The sequence below is a fragment of the Tenrec ecaudatus genome, chromosome 6, assembly GCF_050624435.1.
Source record: "Tenrec ecaudatus isolate mTenEca1 chromosome 6, mTenEca1.hap1, whole genome shotgun sequence".
NCBI classification, from domain to species: domain Eukaryota; kingdom Metazoa; phylum Chordata; class Mammalia; order Afrosoricida; family Tenrecidae; genus Tenrec; species Tenrec ecaudatus.
Genome location: NC_134535.1, coordinates 84,682,072 through 84,704,282, shown reverse-complemented (window position 1 = coordinate 84,704,282; position 22,211 = coordinate 84,682,072). Strand labels below are relative to the sequence as shown.

Below are 22,211 nucleotides of genomic sequence, written 5' to 3'. Positions count from 1 at the left end.
ATAATTTCACAAAGTTATTCCATGTGTTAAGTGACACTTTTCCATGATACCATGCTCCCATCTTCTCTTCTTACCAGCTATCACTTCTTTTTTTTTTCAGCTATCACTTCTTATCTTGATTCTTCAATCCTTACCTTTCTCACCCACACCTGTGCTTGCTTTGTTTCCAGAGCTCTAAACAGTAGAATAAGCATTCCAGCATGAGAACTCAAAAAAGTAGTGAGGCTCTAGTACACTGCATGCCAAGTGGGTGTAATGCTCCAACCACTTTTCCTTACCAGCTAGCACAATCCTCATAAACTAAATTGTTAACGGTGTTTTTTTTCTTAAACAGACTATATGCAAGTTATAATCATGAGTCCTGTTGTTTCTAGGCCTAGTTCAGAGTTGAGATGAAAGCAAAGTTACTCCACAAGGACCTATCTATTCCACAAATAAGATTGTTTAGGTTCACATTCTAACTTCTTAAAAAGCAACTTTAAGCCTTGAAACATGTAAATCACATGCCCACATGTGTTGCAAAAGACACTATATAAAGAGGGACCCACTTAAATTTTCATAAAATCCAAATTTGATTTAACAGGCTAGTTTTTTCCATTCAGTTATAGCCCAATTGTATGATGATCTGGCAACCTAATGGTTTTTGTTTCTGTTTTGAGCCCAGATGGGCCTATCATAATTCATTCAGGAGGACTGAATGTCATAGAATTCCTCAAGCACCATTCTCTGTCAAAACTTTTGGCAATTCTTAGCTATTTTATATGGGCAGAGGGAAGTATCTTCAAAGAAATAAAGTATGTGTATTGGCTTTGCTTGGATTTCTGCCTTGAGCAGCTAGTGAAATTACAATGAATAGGTTTTCAGCAATTAAAATCAAGTATAAATGTTTTATAAGAACACTGAGTGATTTTGAGAATTATCCTTTTCAATAATTTGTGCCAATGAGTTTCTGAACGCAAGAAGTAGAATCAATAAGCTGTGTGTTAAATTAATTAACGGGCCTGCTTCAAATGATGAAGACACAGTATACCAGAGAATTGTGACTGGTCATGCTGCGGGAATAGCAGTTCTGTGCAAGTGAATTACTGTAAAATCTTTAGGCTAAGTGAAGCAATTGCTCAGTTAGTCAAAATGTCCCAGGAAAAGGGTAAAGGCAATCCAGAACATCTTTGGTAATATGGGCCAATTATCCAAAACCGGTTTCCATATTGAAGAAGGGATTTAGATAGTGTCAACACTGCGTAAGGCTCAGGCTTCAAAAGAACTCGTTTCTTTCCAAACAGACTCCCAGTAATATTTAGCTGGCTTTATTAGATGGAAGTCTGAGAGTCTGGTGTGTCAGGCAGTACCCACATCCTCCCTCCCAACTTGCAGTGAGTTGCTATCAACTCATAGCGACTCCATAGGGTAAAGTAGAGCTGCCCCTGTGGGTTTCTGACGATAAATCTTTTATGGGAATAGAAGGCCTCATCTTTATCTGGAGAAGCAGCTGGTGATTTTGAACTGCTGACTTTGCATCTTAACAGCCCAAAGTGTAACCCACTATGCCACCAGGAAACAAAGTTATCTAAATGGGGGCTGGTCATTATCGCAGAGGAAAAAGGTGCCATTACAATATTCTAGCCCATTCTCTCTCTCTCTCTCTCTCTCTCTCACACACACGAATCATTATGATGTAGAACTATTTTTCCTTGTTAAAAGTGTCATATGACATTCCATTATTCATAATAAAGTTTAGAGACTGCAAAAAGCTTAGTTGTTTGCTTAAGTCTTTTAATAAATATTTTACAAGCTTTTGTCAGAGACACAGAATTTGTCATCTGGTGGAACACAGCGTCTGCATCTTAAGATCACTCCGCAGCAGAAGGGAGGTACCGTCCGAGTCCAGGGCTGGCAGCTTCTGTCATGGCTGGGCCTTTGTTTTGCCTTTTAAGTATTCTAAAGTGCTGCTCGAGTTCGTGGAGCTAGTGTTGCTTCCCCCAAGTGCGTGTGTCTGCTCAGTTCTGTGCTTTTGGATTAATGCCAACCAATGTGTTTAGTTCGAAGTCTCTTTATGAACATCATGCCTAATGATGTCAGACCTGTTTTCACTGTCCCGTCTTTGTAAAGGATTTTGTTTGTTGAAGAAATGACCCAGCCTGACACTTTTTGTGTGCATCTCACACACACAGTGTCCTTGTGGTCTACGCAAGAAGAGCACAACTTTTATTAACCTTGTAGTTACAGTCCTATGCAGAGAAATTAGAAGGAGCTCCAAATTTGAAGAAAGAGCATTTCAAAAGAGGACCTGATGCAGAGGGCTTAAGTGGAGAGCAAATGCTTTGAGAATGATTAGGGCAAAGAATGTATAGATGTGCTTTATACAATTGATGTATGTATATGTATGGACTGTGATGAAGAGTTATATGAGCCCCTAATAAAATGTTTTTAAAAAAAGAAGAAGAAGAAAGAGCACTTCATGGTTGTACTGTTTTTGAAATCCTACATTTAAAAAAAATTTTGTTTAGTGTGCCACCCCCAAGCTTAACTGGTATGATAAGAGAATTATGTTTACATCCAGAGACTGGAGACTAAGGTAATCTATCTTCATCTACCTTGAAGGCAATGAACACTCTATAAATAGAGAAAGGCTTCATATCCCTATAAATGATTTCTATTTGCAGTGGATGAAACTCAAATCGCTTAATTAATGTTCCCTTTCTGTTAAAAAAAACAACAAGGTTACCACAAACCTTTGAGTACATCCTTTTCAGATCACTATTAAATGTTTATCAGAAACCAGCACCTGTTTATGTCTTTTAACTACTCTGCATTCTAAGGATGAAAATGTCAGTAGACTTGGTAAAACTAGCAAAATTAAGATAGACAAATCCTAATCACGGATAAATGTACTACGCCCTAGCAGAGGTGGTGCCTGGTGAAAATTCATTAGAACCAAAGGTGATGTCATTTCTAGATCAAAAAAGGGGGGGTTGGATATATATGAGATACATACCCCCCAAAATGGAATCCCCCCATAAAGCTATGTATTTAAATATTTTTTACAAAACAACCTATCACCTGCAAAATACTCTCCATTACACTTAATACATTGGTTGGATCTGATTCCTTTCTTGGAAACATTTTTCAAACACATCTGTGTCCATGACTGACAGCACCTCCCTTATTCTTTTTCTTCACCTCTTCTACGTCCCCAAATTGCTGTCCTTTCCTCTGTCCCTCTTTATTCAGGGAGACAAAAAAGGAGTCACACTGAGCGAGGTCAGGTGAGTAAGGTGCATGGAGCAAGAGAGGTATATTGTTTTTTGGCCAACAATTGGCTCCCCTGCAATGGCTGCATAAGCAGGTGCACTGTTGTGGCAAAACCAGTCCCGGCTGCCACAAATCAGGCCTTTCTGGTCATACACTGTTAAGCTATCTTTTCAGACCCTCTAACTTTTTTTAACCATTTTATTGGGGGCTCATACAATTCATATCATAATCCATACATACATCCATTGTGTCAGCACATTTGTACATTTGTTGTCCTCATCAGTCTCAAAATATTTGCTTTCTACCTGAGCCCTTGGTATCAGCTCTTCATTTTTCTCCTCCCTCCCCATTCCCTCCTCCCTCATGAACCCTTGATAATTGATAAATTATTATAATTTTGTCATGTCTTACACTGTCCAATGTCTCCCTACACCTACTTTTCTGTTGTCCATCCCCCAGAGAGGAGGTTATATGTATATCCTTATAATCGGTTAGGTTAGCCCTCTCTACACCCTCCCGGTATCACCACTCTCACCACGGGTCCTGAAGGGACCATCCGTCCTGGATACCCTGTGTTTCCAGTTTCTATCTGTACCAGTGTTCATCCTCTCAGACCCTCTAAATTGAAAGCTTGATTAATGATCTGACCTGTTGAATGAACTCCAAATGCACTACAAGTCAACATTTTAGACCATTTGGGAACTTGACGGATGTCCAGAACAAGGTTTGTCATCAGTCAACTTTTCGCCTTTTTTGAAATGAGAAAATCACTCATACACTTAAGTTCTTCCGATAGCGCTAACCTTGTAAGCTATGTTCAACCTCACAACAGTTTCTGCGGCATTTTTTTCCTTGATCAGGAAACAAAATTTCACAGCCACACGCTGGTCTCCCACATGGGCCATCACTAAAAACGAGGTTCAAGCGAAACTGCTTTTACTAAAAATTCACTGTGACCGAGAGAACCTTTCCAGGCAATGGCATTGGGTGCACTCAGGGCAGAGTTGCTGGATGCTTGTTTTGCCTAGCAGGAAAAACGTGTACTACAAAAGCTCTGCCTAGCAGAGTTTTTTCAATTTTGTTTTTGTATTTTTAGTTACCCCCTCCTATGTATGTAGTGTATAATCCATATGTCCCTTTTTATGTAGGAGGTGCATACTAATTTCCACAGGGACTTCTGTTTTTTAAAAAGCAGCTTCCTAAGAAATGTTTTCTGGCTTGCTACTGCCATCTACTGTTTCTCAGTATATTGACTCCTAGCTACTGATCTGTCATGTAAAAATAAGAGGTAATTAAACCTATTTAATTGATTGGAAATTTGACAAGACAGTTTTTATTGGTCTTTACAGAGTTTACTTTGTAGTGTGCTTTTAGTAAATAAACTGATTAGTCATTTTCCATTATTAACAATATGCTTTTACTGTGTTTGAGTTTCTGATTAATCCTTTTTATCTTTTGTCATCTTTTCCTAGTTTAATGGACCGGGAAGTGGCATTGCTTGCCGAAATGGATAAAGTAAAAGCTGAAGCAAGTAAGATTGATCTTTAAATAAAGCTTCAAAAGCTTTAGATAGTAGGTCCCACCTCTCATAACAGAATCAAACCAAGTCCACTGCCATCATGTCCATACAGAGAAGAAATCATTACAGAAGCAGACAGCCTCATCTTTCTCCAGAGGAGCAGCTGGTGGGCTTGAACCACCAACCTTGTGGTTGAGCAGCCCAGTGCAGCATAAATGCCACAGTGAGAGTTTCTATATTTAAACCATCTCAAGAATGTACACTGCATATAAGATCTGCTCAGGCAGATTTTAAAAACCAGAACCTGTGTTTAAAAAGTATTTTGAATTTTATTATTTCAAGCACAACACTCAGGATGTAAGAGCCAGTGTCATGGGTATCTGCCACCACATGCTCTAGAAACCACAGCGTCAACCTTAGGGAAGGAAAGTGTGCTGCGAGTGTCTGGATTTTATTTTATATTGTGTCATCCCAGTGATTAAACAGTCGTATACTGTTTTGTGTTGTGGTGTTACCATCGAGCCTCCCCTTTGACTCACGGTGCCCCCATTGGGACAGCAGCCCCGCTTCTGAGGGTTTTCTAGACTATAATCTTTACAGGAGCAGGCTGCCAAGTCTTTGTCCCGTGAAGCTGCTGTGTAGATTTGCACTGCCAGCCTCTGTTCGCTGTCAAGTACTTCACCACTGCGTCATCAGGTTACTTAAAACTAAATATATAGGAGAGGACTTCAACAAGTTTGTGGGAAAACGCAATGGAAAGCTCGTGGGAATTTCCCCAGACTTCTCATAGAGCCTGTCATTTGTCTGTCTCAGAACTTCCTATGTCTTCTCAGTTGGTGGGACAGACTTCACTTTTGTGCCCATTACAATGGGTGAGGAAAGAGCCAGGGAACTGAGAATTCGGGTACCGTGACAAGGTTGCTTGGAAGCTAATTAAAGTATATTCTGGAAGACTAGCATCTGACTTTGATGATTTAGTAGGGTTTTGTACTGAAGAACCAGATTACCTGATTTTGGGATTATTTCGATCAAGTGTCAAGTGGAAGGCAAGTAGTGCTAGCTGCACTTTGAACAGTGGCATTGGTTGTAGGCAGCGAATCTTTCCCTTCATGTGTTGAATGCCTGATTTATAACGGAGGGAGTTTCTGGGTCCCACCCGCGGCCTGGTGAGAACAGAGATACTCGCCCACCAAGATGATGATTCACAGTTAAACCATTGGTGTTTGTGGTCACGGGCCAGAGGAGGCAGCGCGGAGTCCCTGGTCTGAGCTCAGTTTTGATCAATTTGAGCTTGAGACATTGAGCACACAGTGGAGCTGCCGCCCATGTTCGTCAGCGGCAGATTGCATTTACCTTGTGGGCTGTATCCTGAAGAGTCTAAATTTGACAGTCCCGGTCCACTGTTGTACCTGTGTATCCTTCTGTTAAAGATGAAAGTTCACGGAAGATAGAACTAGTAAGAAGACATAATCCTTACTTTTCAGAAGAAAAGTACGCATCAAAATAATCTTTTTAAAGAAAATGCCAAACCTTTAAAATGCAAAGATACATACCATGAATTGTCACGCAGCTTCAGCCATTTATCAACTTGTAGACAATTTTATTTTATCCATTCAGAGCTATAGGATTTTACTTTGATTTTACATTGGTAAAATTGAAAAATCCTTTCTCCCATGCTGAAAATCCTGGCTCTCAATAACACTAAAAACGGTGGCTTAAAAAATTTTTTTTAATACACTGTCCCCACTGCCATTGAGTGAGTTGATTCTGACCCATAACAACCCTATGAGGAAGAGAACAACTGCCCCTTTGAGTTTCCAAGACTAGATTTTCATAGGAGCAGACAGACTCATCTTTCTCCCAAGGAACGCCTTATGGTTTCCTGGAGCTAACCTTGTTCTTCGAAGCCCAACCCCTGACCCACTGTACCAGACATGACCCGGTATGCGCGCGCGCACACACACACACACACACACACACACTGTACACTAACCACATACTAGGCTGACTAATTAGATATTCATATACTTCAGAATCCAATTCTTTAAATACATTCAAGTATACATAATCTTCAGATCAACTCTATGCGATAGGTAGGTTTTTCTTGTTTGTTTTTTGATTGCATATACAAGTTCGCTTGGGAGAAATGTAGCTTATCTGGTCATAGAATTAATTAGGTTGCACTGTTTGTCCTCTGAGTTGTTTATTATGTGTAGAAATGTTTACTTGACATGTTTTTTCTTTTCCCATTTTGAAGTCTATAATTTTATTTTCAACTCCTAGAGTACTAAAGCTGAGAGAAACTATAGTTTACGCAAATGAAAAATAGGCTTTATCTTGGGACCAAACCAGTGGATCATTTATAGCTGTTTGAGTGTGTTCCTAACTCCTGGGAAAGAGTACCTGACCGATTAACCGTGCCTGATATGACTATGAGTAAACCTGGGAATAACCAACCTAAATAATTGCTGAATATATACTCAGGTCTCTGTAATACCTGATTTGCTCTTTTGAAAATTTGGTTGTTTTTTTCCCAACAAAACTGGCTGGTTTCTCAGATTCCAGGACTTCGTGTGTATTATTTAGAGAATGAGTACATGTGGCAGAGTGGCAGGGATAAATTTGACTTTATTTTCTCCAGAACTGGCACAGAATCTCCAAGGTGGCATTAAGGACCAAGGCTTTCTTGTCTTCTACCTACCTAACCATCCTTAGATATGTTCACGGTCAAAAACCACCCAAGTTGCCAATCACAAAAGGACAAATGAGATTGCTAATGTAAGATTGGAGGGGGGTGGTGTTGTGGAGAGACGCCACGATACAGATTCCATACCAAAGAGAACAGATTCTGGAGACTGCCGGGTGGGGGGGGGGGGGGAGCAGCAGTGTCTAAAGGGAGGAACACACAGCTTGAGTGAAATGGAAGTTGGTCCAAGAAGCCAGTAAAAGATAAAATGATTGGAAGGTTTGATTGGTGGTTTAAACTGTTGAAGACATAGTTGATGATCTGAAATATAAAACCCTCCTAATTTATAATAGAAATTTGTTTTAAAACAAAATTCTCAAGTCCCCAGTGAAGAAAAGCAAAATGTTACATACTGGCTGACTAAGATCCCTTTGAAGAGCTGTCTAGTAAACCCTGCCCTGCTATATAAGCTCAATGACAAAATGCTGTCACCTGAGCCTCTCATCAACATTGGAATTGTGATAACTGAGGAGGAAAGGGAGACCAGCTCTTCAGTTGACAAGTCATCTTTGCTATAATCCACCCTTCACTACTCAGTCTCTCTCTCTCTCTCTCTCTCTCACACACACACACACACCTTGCCTCTGCTCAATGACAACATCCCCCACGTCCCTTGAATTAGTGTGTTTAGATCCAATACCAAGACCTTGAGGTGATGTGAAGACCTTTCAGTGCATCTCAGTACGGCATGCTGTGGGCTGCAGTGCAATAAGCTCAAAGCTAAACCCCCTCTCTTCTGACATTACATACACCAGAGAAAGGAAAAGATAATGACACAACGTCCTCTGTTATAGAAAAGTCCTCCTTGGGAACCTGGCAGCGGCGGTCAGCAGGCTGCCCCACTGAGCACATCTTGCTGGAAAGGACGAACACAATCCCGGCCCTGGGAGTAGAAAAAGCCCTTGCATGATCTTCTGGCAGCTGTGGTTCTGTTTCCTAAAGGAATTCCTTTGTCTGTTTTCTTTGGGGCCCTGGCCCTCTTCTCTGGAAGATTCTGTATTGTCCATGATCCTCCCTGGCCATATCTGAGTTGTACATCAGGGAGCATGTCAGAAAAGGTTGTCAAACCAATAATGAAAACAACCATTGCCATTGAGTGGGTGCCCCTTAACAGCAGCCTTAGGACAGAGTGTACCTTGCTCACCGGGTTCCCAAGGCTGCAGTCTACAGAAGCAGGTTGCTGCATCTTCCCATTGGAGAAGACAGGTGGCTTTGCACTTCTGTGAACCCAGCACCTGGCCACTGTGCTACCAAGATGCCTGTAGATGGTTGTGACCGTCTAAATGTCTGCTACTAGGCACACGGCAAATTGTTGTATGTTCCCAGCATACAGTACGATGTAGCTGGTAGAAGAAGGGAGAACTGAATGTCTTACTGTGGAGCAGGCTTCACAATCTATTAAGTGAAAACTAAGGTGAAAGAGGGCATGTGTATAGGATGTGTTTCCATTTCTGGGGAGGGATATTGTTTATATGCCTTGTGTCTGCACAGGAAATAATCGGAAGTAAATGAGGAAACGTAAAACATTGCTGGGAAATGATAGAAAGCTTTATTAAATAAAAATATCAAAACATGAAACTATTGTTTCTTGACATAAAGGTCTACATACCTCTGAAGGTGACGTTATCATCTTTCTTTCTAACCTTCCTTTCCCACAGAATTAAGCACTTGTGGATTCATACCACATCAAAATGGCAGTTTCCGTAGCCTCGGGGGTCTCCAATTGTGTTTCTTTTAAGTGTTCTTTGAGCTTGGGGAACAGAAAGGAATCTGTTGGGGCAGGGGCAGTACTGTAGGGTGGTCGGGGTAGGGTTTCCCAGTGAGATTCTGGAAGAAGGAACAGGTTCATCCCCTTGGCGCCCCCCCTCCCTCTTCAGGTTTTGAAAACTTCATAATTTCTTTTTTTTTTAATCATTTTATTGGGGGCTCGCCCAATTCTTATCACAATCCTTGCATCCATCCATTTTGTCAAGAACATATGTACATTTGTTGCCATCATCATTCTCAAAACATTTGCCTTATAAACTTCTTAATTTCTAAGCTCTCAAGATTGCCCCATGTCCTTTGAGAACGTCTACCAAGATTACCCCCTTGGAATCTCCAGAAGTAGTCCCTAAAACCGTCTGAGCTGACCTCTGCCTTGGAACTTAACTGGCCCAGCAGATCCTCTCAGAAGCCAATGTGTGATTGGCCCTTTTCGTTGTTGCTGCCCTGACAGAACTAAGACAGGTGTGCTATTGAGGGAGCTTGTCTGCAGCCATCAGCAATCCAAAGACCGTGTCCAGACACACTTTAATTGGAGTAAACACTGCATGTGTGAGCTCGAGCCCTGGTACCACCAGAAACAACAGTGGTTTTCTTTATGGAAAGGAGTAGGGGTGGGGGTGGCAGAGGGCACTTCTGCTTTGCATTTTAGCTTCGCTTATTCTGGGTGAACTTTTTCTATACCCAATGCTGTTTTCATTTCTATGCTATTTGATTATTTGTTTTTAACTTGGGAGTGGAGAAAGAGAAATGCTAAGTTACTTAAGATTCACAAGAATTATCTACTACTTGACTGCTTTTAGTGACCTTGCTTCCAGGTATTTTGTTTTCAGGATGGGTGGGCAGCTAAGCCCAGGCACCCACTTCCAGACCTATAGTGCCAGTTCCTCTTTCCCAGTTTAGCAGGGTCATGGAATAAACATCTTCTTTCTCTCCAGTGGAAATTTTGCTCAGCCGGCAGAAGAAAGCTGAACTACTAAAGAAGATGACTGACGTGGCTGTTCGAATGTCAGAGGAGCAGTTGGTTGAGCTCAGAGCTGATATAAAGGTAAAACTGCTTTCATTCGGCCCTTCCACTTACCCTGTACTGCGAGGTAACAAAGCTCCCTGCTTCCTGTCTTATGCTACTTGCTTCCCATCCCAAACACGGCCCCCTTCCGGGTTCTTTGTCTGTACATGGTACTTCCATGTGTCCAGTTGTCCAAGTTGGAAATCTTGAGAGATTTTTCCATTTCTCACATCAGAGTGTCCATGGACCCTGTCCCTTTGACCTGATAAGTCTCAGATCTGACCTCTTCTCTTCGTCTTCACCACCCTCTGGTCCAACTTTGCACAATCGGAACGGAACAGTCCTCTCAGACTGCTACTCTGACCTGATCTCACCTGTCACGCTGCCACTGTTCCCTCGTGTGTCCGTGCCTCGCACTGGGGTGGCCTGCTTAACCTCCCCTTTGCTTTTCGGAGAAAGCCTCTAAGCCGCCTAAGTCTGCGAGGGTCTGCATGGTCTGGCCCTAAAGGACCACCACAATTCTCCTTTCCACCCTGCCCTCATTGGTCTCCCACTGGACCAACCTTTTCTTTCCGCTGTCTCCCTGCTAGATGACCACTGTATGTCCTTCACCCATCTGTCCAGACACCCCTCTTGTTCCTCCTAGCACGCACAGCCTCTCCCGACCGACACAGCCTTTCAGACTTCCCTGCCACCTGCCTCTGTTTCTACTTTAATAGCATAGTTACCATTGCACATTTATCTGATGACCTGAATCCTATCTTCCCCATTTATTTGTCAACTTCAGAATGTCAGGAGCCACTGTGCTTTCGCACAGTGCCAGAGTACATAGTAGGTACTCAGAGAATCTTAGTCCGCTGGTTGATTCTGATTTTATAGAGATGTTGATCATCTTCTATTTATAAAGATTACTTGGGCTCAACTCTTGCACCTTTTAAATTTCTGAATAAAGGACAATCAACAACAATGAAAGCACCGAAAGACACACCCAGTGGCACCTTGGAAGAAAGGCCTGGTGATCGGTTTCCAAAACATTGCAATCATTACAAGGGAGAACACAGACTAAAGCATGGGTGCCCAAGAGAGGCTGCGGCGTTCACTGCTATTCTACATAATTGCTCTTAAGCTGAGCTCTGTGAACCAGGGAAGCTGGCATTCTCTACTTCTGAGCCCTTAATGCCTGCTCTTTGTGGACACACATGATTTATTACCGCGTTTGAGAGGCGCGGGTGCTGCAGCAGCTCGCTAACAGCCTTTGTAAAATAAAAGCATCGGTGGGAGATCATCTAGGACCTATCAATATCCTTGTTATGATTCTGACCTTGTCTCTGACATCGACCATTCTCTCTCCTCTGTAGGCTTTATTGGACTCAAAAAGCCAAACCGTGCACATTGTACACTGCCCTTTTCTGCTGCGCTAACCTCTACAAGCTTGTACAGGGAGTCCCCCACACACTGATGCAAGCCAGGCTCACTCAGCTACCGAGGGGAAGCCAGAAGCCCCTCTGGAATTAGAAGAGAATCCTCTCTCGCAAAGGCTTCATCTGTTCCCCTTCCCACATGGCTGAAAAACTGCTAGAAATATTTCTGCAGGCTGACTAAGGCTCGGTTTCACCCCACGTTTTCAGTGAACTGAAGTGGGTGCTGTGCAATTTAAATGTCTTATTTCTAGATCATTTTATTTCCGTCATCCTGGTTATGTCTTTGGCTCAACAAACCCTAGAATTCGTTTCAGAATGAATCGCAGGCTGATCCTATACATCTCAAGGCTTTGTTGCAAGAGGTTCATGTGGTTTCCTAAGCCACAATATAGTCTGCAGCTTTAGGCTTGAAAGCCCAGAGGTAATTTTGATCTTTCCCCTTCTCTTTCACTGCTTCTAGATGAATCCGGAGGGCTTGGATGCTTTTGGTTTCTCTGCCTTCAAAAGCCAGAAGGGAGATTAGACCACCCAGCCCTCTTAGACTGCTCTGAGAGAGCGATGGTTGCAACTTGTGTCCGGGCCTTTCACTTGCATTTGGAAAATCACTCCAGGCCGTCAGAGACATTGATGATTGAAAGTGGACATGCGCGCGCACACACACACACACACATCCCCAGCAGCACTTGATTCTCAGCGTGTTTCTAGCTCCACAATTTCTAGAGTATAGTTTTGACCTAAAGGATCAGTTTCTTCTCACTCAATTTACCTATAAAGGGTTAAGCTACTTGCAGCATAAACACTTCTCATTTGCAAAGGTGACTTTTCACATGGATGCTTTTCCATCTCAAGAAATTGTTCCTGTTGTGAGGACTAACAAAGCCTGGTTTCTGAAGAGATGAAGTCGGTTTCTTGAGGCAGTTTCTGTAAAGACTATCAAATGCCTTGTGTGAATGGAACCAGTGCGGCAACTGACTGCTCGCCTGCTGGTGAGCATTTTTGCTTCCTGTGCATCTCTGCAATGGGGCCAGATGGAAATCACCAGCAGTGGAGAGATGCCTTTGGTTTAAAATCTTCCCCATCTCTACAGTTCTCTCACACTAGATAGGTTTGAGTGCCACGGAGCACTTCATGAAGCTTCCCAATCTTTGCAGCGATATTAGGGAAATGAGCAAGTCTGGTCGGTTATCCAACACTGGGAAAATAATGGCCATTTCGAAAGCTTTGCAGCCATCAAAAGACAACTGACTCCTCTGTGTCTAAAGCAGGCTGTTTGTCTAACCCAGAGACTTTTGTGCCTCCTCTAGCATTTTGTTAGTGAGCGGAAATATGACGAGGACCTGGGCAGGGTGGCCCGGTTCACCTGTGATGTAGAAACACTGAAGAAGAGCATCGATGCCTTCGGACAAGGTGAGAGAGTGAGAGCTGGGAGCTGCAGATGGTGGGGAGAAGATCAGTCTTTACTGGTGAGGGAGTGAGATGCTGCTTGACCTCCCCGCTGCTGCTTCCTTCGGGTCCTTTGTGTTTTTGTTGTTTGGACTTTTCTGAAAAGCAACCCCAGGAGACTCAAGGGATCTGTGGATGCAGATGTTTTGAGTTTGGGTGCTGAATATTCTCCAGATCCCTAAAGTGTGGATGCCTTATTTTCTCATTGTTTTCTGCTACTTTAAGATATCTGGCATATATATAGGGTAAAGAGCATGGGGCTTCAGAGTCAGATCATGCCTAAGTCCGGGCCTCCCCACTAGCCTCTGGTAACCTTATTTTACTCTAGAACCAAAGAAGTTCTTGCCTGACCTCTCAAGGAACCAGTGAGCCGGGCTGCAGAGTCAGTACATCTTGACTCTGCAGCATTTTCTGTGGCCGGCTTTTCAGACGGCCAGGCCTTTGTTCTGAGGGGCCTCTGCTGGGAGGACTCAAACAACCAACCTGGTGGTTCACAGCTAGACATAGTCACTACTTGCACTACCCAGCGAGTCTTGCCTGGCATGTAATTGGCACTTAAACACAGCAATACTTTGGTTGTTGAACAGCTCCAAGCTCAAACTTTCCACCACTTGAACGGCAAAGTTTTTAAAAATCTGCACTGTCTCTGACTTTGCTGGTAGTTGAACTGAAAATCTGACTTTCAAAAACATGTAGGAGCAGCAGAATCCTTTGGCGCCTCTCCTCACGGACACAAAAGTGGTGACACTTCAGTCTGAGCGCTGCTCTTGTTCAGACAACAGAGAGAGCTTATACTCCTGCACGAAAACACTCGTCAGTGCGCTTCTGTTTGCACTTTGGCTCCGAAGGAGGCCAGTGATACCAGCAGTGAAGCTAAGAGGCAAACGGAGAAGAAGTACAGTAGAGTTACAGAAAGAATTCATCGTGGAATTTGAATCAGGTTGCCGCTTTTCTGATTTGGTGGCTGAATTCAACATGGCTAAGTCGACATTATCAACCTTTTTTTGGAGGGAAGCGGGGAGTGATTAAAGCAGCTAATGTAGTGAAAGGTGAGAAAGCATTAACCACACCACAAAGAACCCACCTAAAAGGCTAAAAATTACTGCTAATTCAGACAAATCAGGAACACCTCAGTGGTGACAGTGATATTCTAGAAGGCTATAAGCCACCATACTGATTTAAAGCCCTGAAAGAAATTAATCTATAAGTGTAATTTGGGGGCATCAGAGTCAGTTATTTGGTTTTCCATTATTTCTTGGGAAAATATATTCAGTTCTGGAATTTGGAATGAATTGAGTTTGAGACTTCAGGCATCTCACTGTAGAGCAGTGGCTCTCAACCCTCCTCAGGTCAGGACCCTTTCATGCAGTTCCTCATGTGGTGGTGACCCCTAACCGTAACATTATTTTCTTTTCTTTTTTTTTTTCAAAGTACAATTTGGTTTTATTCCCCAGGCAAAAGAAAGGTGTTTAGAACTGATCTAGTAAAGAGCATAATTTATGATTACTCATAATACCTGGTAAATAATTTGTATTCAATGGATCCGTAACATTTTCATTGCTACTTCTTCACTCTCATTTTGCTACTGTCATGAATGGGTGACCCCTGTGAAAGGGTCGTTCAACCCCCAAAGGTGTTGAGATCCACAGGTTAAGAGCCACTGCTGAAGTAGCTCAAAAGGGGGAGACGGATTGTGTCTTACTTAAGAGTTCATAGAGTCCTCAGTCCTGAGCTCGTTCCTCCTCTCCGTGTAAAGTGAGGCAGTGATTGTCTGCTTGAGTCCAGACTGAAAGCCAAGAATAAAATCTGGAGAGTGGTTTAACTGTTGACTTTTGGGTGGGAAAAAAAATATCCCTTTTTTTACTTAGATTAGTATTTTGAATTGATTACTTTTGCAGAAAGATAGGAACATGGGGGAGAGGACAAGTTCTGTTCATATTTTAGCCAAGTTTGATTGATTATTCCTTGTGTCATTTAATCAAATGTGTTTTTAAAATTTAGGGACGATGGAATGTCTTTTTCTTTCTTTCCATAGTCTGTCTGGCTAGTCGGTGCCTCTGTGGGAAATGGTACATATGGCCCATCCTATTGTCTCAGGTTTAGTCCGCCTCTAGGGATGGAGCCAGCAGCTGAGATGGGAGGAAATGCCAAGAAGTCATTAGTCAGTGGGAGGATGGGTGATTTGGATCCCGTCTCCAGAATCTATTTACCAAGCAGTGGGGATTTGAAGGGAGAGATTTGAGGAAGCGGGCAGAAAGGGATTTTCCTTCCTGTTACAGGAAAACATCCCCCACTTTTATAGGAACATCCCCCACTTTTTTTATGATTTGAGGTGTTATTCCCGAGTAATATTGTGAAATAGAAACTTCTTTTTACAACTGTTGTAGCAGACCGCTCTTTATTTGAAATGACTCGTTGTGAAGTGGCAAGGAGGGGAGGGAAAGCTTACCACTCATGCGCCTCTAGCTTACGACTGACCGACCACCTATTCCTCATGTGTCTGTTGCAGTGTCACATCCAAAGAACAGCTACTCCACCAGATCCCGGTGTGCTTCACTTACATCTGTGTCTCTGAGTAGCCCAAGTGACGCCGCCACTGCGGCTTCCTCCTCCACCTGTGCCTCAGCTCCCAGCCAGACAAGTGCTAGTAAGAGACACCCTGCTCCCACAGAGCCTCCGGCAGCCAGCACCAGCTCCAGCTCCAGCGGCCGGGGCCACCCTCCACATCGGGAGGTAACCTAGCTTCTTCTGCAAGCACACATTAGGAAGAAGAGCCGGCAGATGGCCGGGGCCTGACGCCGATGGCTCAGCCTTTTACCTTCCTCCTTTATGCTCATCTCACACCTACGTTGAATCCCTCCACCCGCAGTTAGTTCCTGGGAAAGCATTTGGTACGTATGTTCCAAAGCACCAGCCAGTTTAGAGTTCCTGTTGCTAAGAGCTGCTAACTTTGCTATATTGGCAACGAGTCGAGTTGTTGTAGGTAGTTCTGCTTGGTAATTAGTCACATTGGGAGTCATGCATCCATCTCAGGGTAGACATGCACTGCAGAGCGGACTCACCAGAGTGCATCTGAAAGCAGCAACTCCCTAGAAGCACAGAGTGGGAGGAGGGACCAACACTAGAAAGTTGAAGAGGAATCCAGTTTTCCGGCTGAAGGAAGACACACTGTAGCAATCGAAGGCAGTGCTGTCAGTCATTCTTCACACCTGGCCTAGCTTTGGGCCTAAGCTTTCTGGGTTGTAGCGGGAAGGTGGATTGACCGACACTGGCATGCTGTGCTCTAAGACTCCCAACATACAAGGATGAGTAAAACGTGTGCCTACCGGGGTTCTAGTTCATGCAAGCTCAGTGTAATCCAAACAAAGCATGTTTCAGCAGCTCTCCACGATCCGTGGGGGGCTGAAGACTGGTTCTCTGAGTTATGCTCCTGTCCTAGTCTCATTGGGATATCATTTTAAAAAAGGAAACTGAAAAAGAGAGCAAGCCAGCATTGTGGGAAGGTTAGCTAGCTCAAAGAGCTGATCTATCCATAAGTCTTTTAACAAGATCAGAGCTAATGAAGACAATTTCATGGAATGAATCTTAGCCTGGGACAGTCTTGGGTAAGAGAACAAAGTCCAATCAAAGGAAAGAGGTTCCCAGGGAGATCTACTGAGCTAGTTAAATTCAAGGCAGAAGTAAACCTAGAAGGCTATGGCAGCTGTTATGGGGATACCCAAAAGGTCTGTCCTGTCTTGATAGGTGTTCTTGGGGCACGCAGGACAGTCTGGGGGCCTATTGAGGAAAAGTTTTCAGAAAATCGAAAAACGGCACTGGTGAGAAAAGGGCCAGGAAGTTTATGCTGAGGAATTTTCTATCTCAACGATGCTCATCCTTGAAGAAGGCTAGCAAGAGTGTCCTGTGAAAACTTCGTTGTAAACCTTGCCTCATCCACCTTACAGGCCACTCTCGCCCTTCAGGCTGGCTTTGTGCCCATAGAATTTCAGGGAAACACTTTGAGCACCTTGAGGGGACCAAGGCTGCCCCCGTGGCATGGTGTGGTACGAAGTGCAGAATGCTTCGAGGAGCAGTCAGAGATATGGAAGCGTTGCTCTCTGAAGTGTTTGTAGACCTAGGGGATGTTGAGGAACAACAATAGCTTCCCACTTTGGCTTTTTTTTTTTAATAACGGGGTCTTTGTGGCAGTACTTTTTGACTTACCCTTATACAGCAAGTTAGCGTATAATGACGTTAATTATACCAGTTGTGCATTTATCCTTACAAATGGCTTATGATCAGCCAAGCTCAGACTTGAGATAAGATACTTGCCTGATTTTTGAGGGCGCCTAGCAGCCATCAAATGAACAAATGCTTTCTTCTTGGGCTCAGCTAAAGGAAAGTGAGCTCCTCTTCCATGGGGTGGGAAGGAGGTGTACTCATTCTGCTGCTAGATTAGACTTGTTGGACAGAATTTTCCCCAGCAGTAAACACCACAATGCCACTTTCAGAATACTCCTATAAGCTGAATGGGGTCAAACTTTGAGTACCGCAACGCCAGCACTTTGCACATTGTCTTCTTTTCTTTGTAGGTATTGCCCGGGAATAGACGAGGAGGACAAGGCTACAGGCCACAAGGCCAAAAGTCCAGTGACCCCGCAAACCAAGGGCGACACGATGGTGTGGGTCGTTACAGAAACAGTTCATGGTATTCATCTGGTTCCAGGTGTCAGAATGCGGCCCCCCAGGCATCAGGGAGCACAGGTGAATGGGGCCAGGCCCCTTCTTCAGGGACCAATGGAACTGGAGCCGGTGTGGAGCCCAGCCTGCCCAAGCCCGCTTTCAAAAAGGGCCTTCCACAGCGCAGACCCAGAACCTCTCCGGCTGAAGCTGCGAACTCTTGAGGGAAACCCCAGCCGGCTTCTCTCCTCGGTCCCACACAATCCAACTGGAGAACTGGACTTTAGCAAACTTATAGTTAGATTTAATAACAAAAAGTTTACGCATATCACTTTTTGTGCCATTCTAAATATTTTTTGGTCTCTTCTCACCTCTTCTTTACCCTCTTTGGAAGGGAAGCTGTTTTTTCCTTGACCTTTCACATCGATGGGGGATTGGTCCTGTTTGGCCATTTCCAATCAGAGGCAGCTGTTACCAGGTTTCCCAAGGGTAGGCACCCCTGCTGCCCAGTGCACCCCTGCTCAGGCTGTCCTGGAGGTGGTGGGTCCCTGCTGCCCCTAAGCAGAAGCCACAAACAGCGGTGTGGCCAGAAGCCGCAGTGTGTGTCAGGGGGCTGAGGGTGGGTGGGGTCGGTGATCGGGCTCTGGATGAGCCGGTGGAAAGGCAAGTGGAAGGGCAGGAAACATTTGAGCCTCTGCCTCTGCCTCTGCCCCCAGGATGTGCCGGCGATCTGACACTCACACGGTTGCTGTGTCCTTCGTGGCACTGGGTTTGCCTGCCAATTCCTTCAGCTGTTCACAGCCTTCTTTTCTGTTACTCAAGACCGCAAACCAATGGGAAGGTCGCATTTAATTAAAGGCAAAAAAACGGTGTTTCTGATTCAATGTTTGGAGCTTTTTCTCCCCTCCCTCCTCTCTCTCGCCCCCTGAATCCTATTCTGCTACACTGAATGCATAGCAGTATAACTAATGTTCATCCAAGGTGCGTTACCCATCAAAACATGGCTGCAGACAGTCTTTATAGCTGAGAAATAAAACAACTGCATCAAGGCCCCCCATTTGCTTCACAGCAGCAGGTGGCTGCATTTCATGATCTGTTTTTCTTTGGGGCTCGTGGGGTAGAAGTCAGTCAGACAGCTTGTTCTGCGCTTAGATGAGGGTGTCTGATTCCCAAGTCATTTGTCCTCTGCTTAGCTTCAAACCAAATTAAAATGTGAACGCCAAGATGAGCAGATGCAGCTGTTCCTTGTGGGAGAGGATCTGGAGAGGCCAGGAACGCATGGTGACCTTGCAGAGGCTGCGTACCAGCTTTAGCAGGCTCTCCCAGGCAACCAGGGGTTCCACTGGCACCCCCCTGCCCTCGACAGGAGTAGTGACTGTAACAGTATAATTGTACTCCTGTGTAGCAGGTGGCATCGGTGCCAGAGCCTGCACCCCACCCAGGGCCGCCCCCGGGGTCTGTGGGTTCATAGCAACCGAGCGGCTCTGTCTCCAGCATGTGCTCTCCCAGGTCTGAAGCCCAGACTGAGTGGCAGTCATGCAGAACAGCGTTGCCTCAGGGCTTCCCCTGGCTCTGGAGCTGAAGCTGAGCTGCTGGGGTTCAGGTTGGCTGAACAGATTGTGTGTGTGAGGAGAGAGTGTGTGTGTGATGGGCGAGTGCGGGGGGTGGGGGTCTGTGTTGCTTTCTGTAAAAGAAATTATAGTCTGGGAGAAGTGGGGAAGCCATTTCCTCAGGATGCTGATGCCCCTGTTGTGGGAATTTGTCCAACAAAACTATTAGTTGGCTTTTCTGATTAATTGCTAACCAAGACCTCACTGAATATCCAGAGACGACCACGACCATGAAGGAAGGGGTATGAGGTCTCTCCTAGGCAAGCCTGCCTCTAAACCTGTGAGACAGATGGGAAGCTACGTGAGTGTCAGAACGGCCCTCAGCTTGAAAGGTAAATTTCCCTACAGAATAAATATTTAAAGACTTTTTTTTTTAATGGGCATAAAATTTTTGAAAAGTCTTCACATTCTTAACATTTTGTTTTTAAATATATAAAGATTTTACAAAAGTAGTATGTGAAATACCAGTTAATACAGCAATGTAAATGCTTTTCTACCTTCCTGTTCCACCCCTCAGGGAAACCACTGTGGATAATATGCCCTTCTGGACCATGTTTCAGAGCGTCTATTGAAACGTTGGTTTTATACACATATTACAGACATGTACATACATGCACGCTATAGACAACGTGCAATTTTTTAATTTAGTAATCTGTCTAAACCCTTACTCATTAAGGAGCTTATATGAGATATTGTACTCCTGAATTTGCCAATTTAACTTTTATACAGTATATGGAAGTTTTAAGTTTGGATTTTGTAGCCAATGCTTAACCCACCCCCTACCCCAATAAGAGCCATGGGATTCACAAGAAAAGGGAGGGTCCCCTACTCTGGGCAGCTCAAGGAGGCCGTACCTCATCACTGTTTTCCCTTTTTCCATTGCTTCTTACGAATGTGGGGCCCTTCTACAACCTGGAGAAGCAGTGGGACTTTGGGTGGCAGAGCTTCATTTCAACACACATTTCCTTAGCCCCTCAATTTGACAGTTTTTTTTTTCAATTAAAAAGGTAATACAGACTAAAAGGGGGGAAAAGATAGATGGTAAAAAAGTAAACTAGTGTCTGCCCTTTCCAGAAGGAAACACGTGTATCTTTCTAGAACTTTTCTAAAACCCGTTAAGATATTTTTTTTTCCTTTTACAGAAAAAGTAGACTCTACAAATGAGTATGTGAGTCTAAACCATTCAAAAAAGTCTGTGATGAAAAACCAGCCTCCATTCCCACTCTGGACCCTTTGCCCCCTTCCCAGAGACACCCAGTGTTCAGTTTTGTGTGTATCCTCCCAGAGAGTTTCTGTGCTGTTACAATTTGACCATAGGAGTATACATGTAGACCTCTGTCCACGTCAGTATTCTTCATTCAAGGCCACAAGCAATTCCTTAGTGTAGATTGGTCACCATCAGTTTCACCGATCCCTAATGCTTTCTGGTTTGGGCGACTCGCAGTAGCCCTGTGGGGAGAGGATCTCAATGACATACCCTATTCCACACTTCAGACAATTTGTCTACAGGATAGATGCCTAGGAGTGGACTTGCGGGTCATCTAAATACTGATAACTTCCTCTTGCAGTCTCTCGATGGCTGCTGAGCCAGAAGTTAGTGATTTAAAAAGACAATCCCCAAGTTCAAGAGACAGTGAACTAGTTGAGGTGACTGAGTGAGACAACAAAATAACAAGGTTCTAGTGTTGTGTGTAAGGACCACACTGCCCTCTGTGAAAAGGGAAGCACTGCTCTGGGCATGGGCCCTGGCCCTAAGTGGGTCACCCGATCCCAGTGGCTTATAGCTACCATACCCTTACACAAAAGAACCTGATGGTTAGAACACGCCTCTACTTGAAAGATGTTACCATCTGCTTCAGTAAAGGATTACAGCCTTGAAACACCCCGCACGCCCCTATGGGCTGGTCTACATTGTCCTGTGAGACTTCTACAAACCTGCACTTGATGGGACTGCCTCGTTTTCTCAGCCAGGTCTCAAAAGTCCCCTCCCCCTTTGACTAGGTGCAGTGTTAACCCTTGTATAGCATGCTCCGCTGGTGGAAGTATTCTTGTTTGCCTTCACTGGCGGTGTCCCCCTTTGATGGGGTCTGCCTTACACAGGTTGTACTGCGTTCAGAATCCAAACTCGGGGACAATCTGGTGATGACGAGTGGGGGTGGGGGAAATGGCATAGAGTAGTTCGAGAGTGACTTGAACCATCTGGATGCCCATTATTAGGAGCCAAGAGGATTCTCCCTACCTGCGCTACACGGTCCATCTTGCCCTCGGCCTGCCTGGTGAAGATGGTTAGCCATGTGGTAGTTCATGAAATGAAAGAAACATGCCCCAAATGGCACATATCTGGAGATCATCAACTGATGAACTATTTTGTCACTGTCTTCATCAGTGAATTCAGAATAAACCAAAAAAGCAAACTCACTGCCATCGAATTGATGCCGACTCATCGCAACTCGATAGGACGGTCCAACAGCTCCTGTGGGCTTTGACACTAGCTCGACGGGAGCAGGGTCCTGTCTCTCCCGAGGAGTGGCAGATGCTTTCAGACTCCCAGCCTGGCACAGCTCCACTCTTGTCCAGTAGGCCACCAGAAATCCAGTCCACAATATTGAAAGCCAGATAACGCAATAAACCCAGATTTGTTTGGGCCAGGTGGACACTTCCATTCTTTAGTTTGTTTGTTTCCAGCGGTCAGTACAGCTCTTTATTCAAGGAGCAGTGATTACTTATGAGCTCATTTCTTAAAGCAGGTAACAATGCAACTTGAGTTACAAATACACTAAGAACAAAA

The 22,211-nt window shown here is 44.3% G+C and overlaps 1 protein-coding gene across 2 annotated transcripts in view; it reads left to right on the top strand.

Annotated features, from left to right (window-relative positions):
• SPATS2 (spermatogenesis associated serine rich 2) overlaps positions 1–18,690 on the top strand; it is a 142,818-nt gene extending 124,128 nt beyond the window's left edge. For both annotated transcript variants that reach the window (XM_075551742.1, XM_075551743.1), the window contains 5 exons: positions 4,725–4,783; positions 10,220–10,329; positions 13,016–13,118; positions 15,664–15,887; positions 17,726–18,690. In XM_075551742.1, the coding sequence (XP_075407857.1) occupies positions 4,725–4,783; positions 10,220–10,329; positions 13,016–13,118; positions 15,664–15,887; positions 17,726–18,037 (808 nt within the window). In that variant the 3' untranslated portion in view covers positions 18,038–18,690. The remainder of the gene's footprint in view (positions 1–4,724; positions 4,784–10,219; positions 10,330–13,015; positions 13,119–15,663; positions 15,888–17,725) is intronic.
• The last annotated feature ends 3,521 nt before the right edge of the window (positions 18,691–22,211 follow it).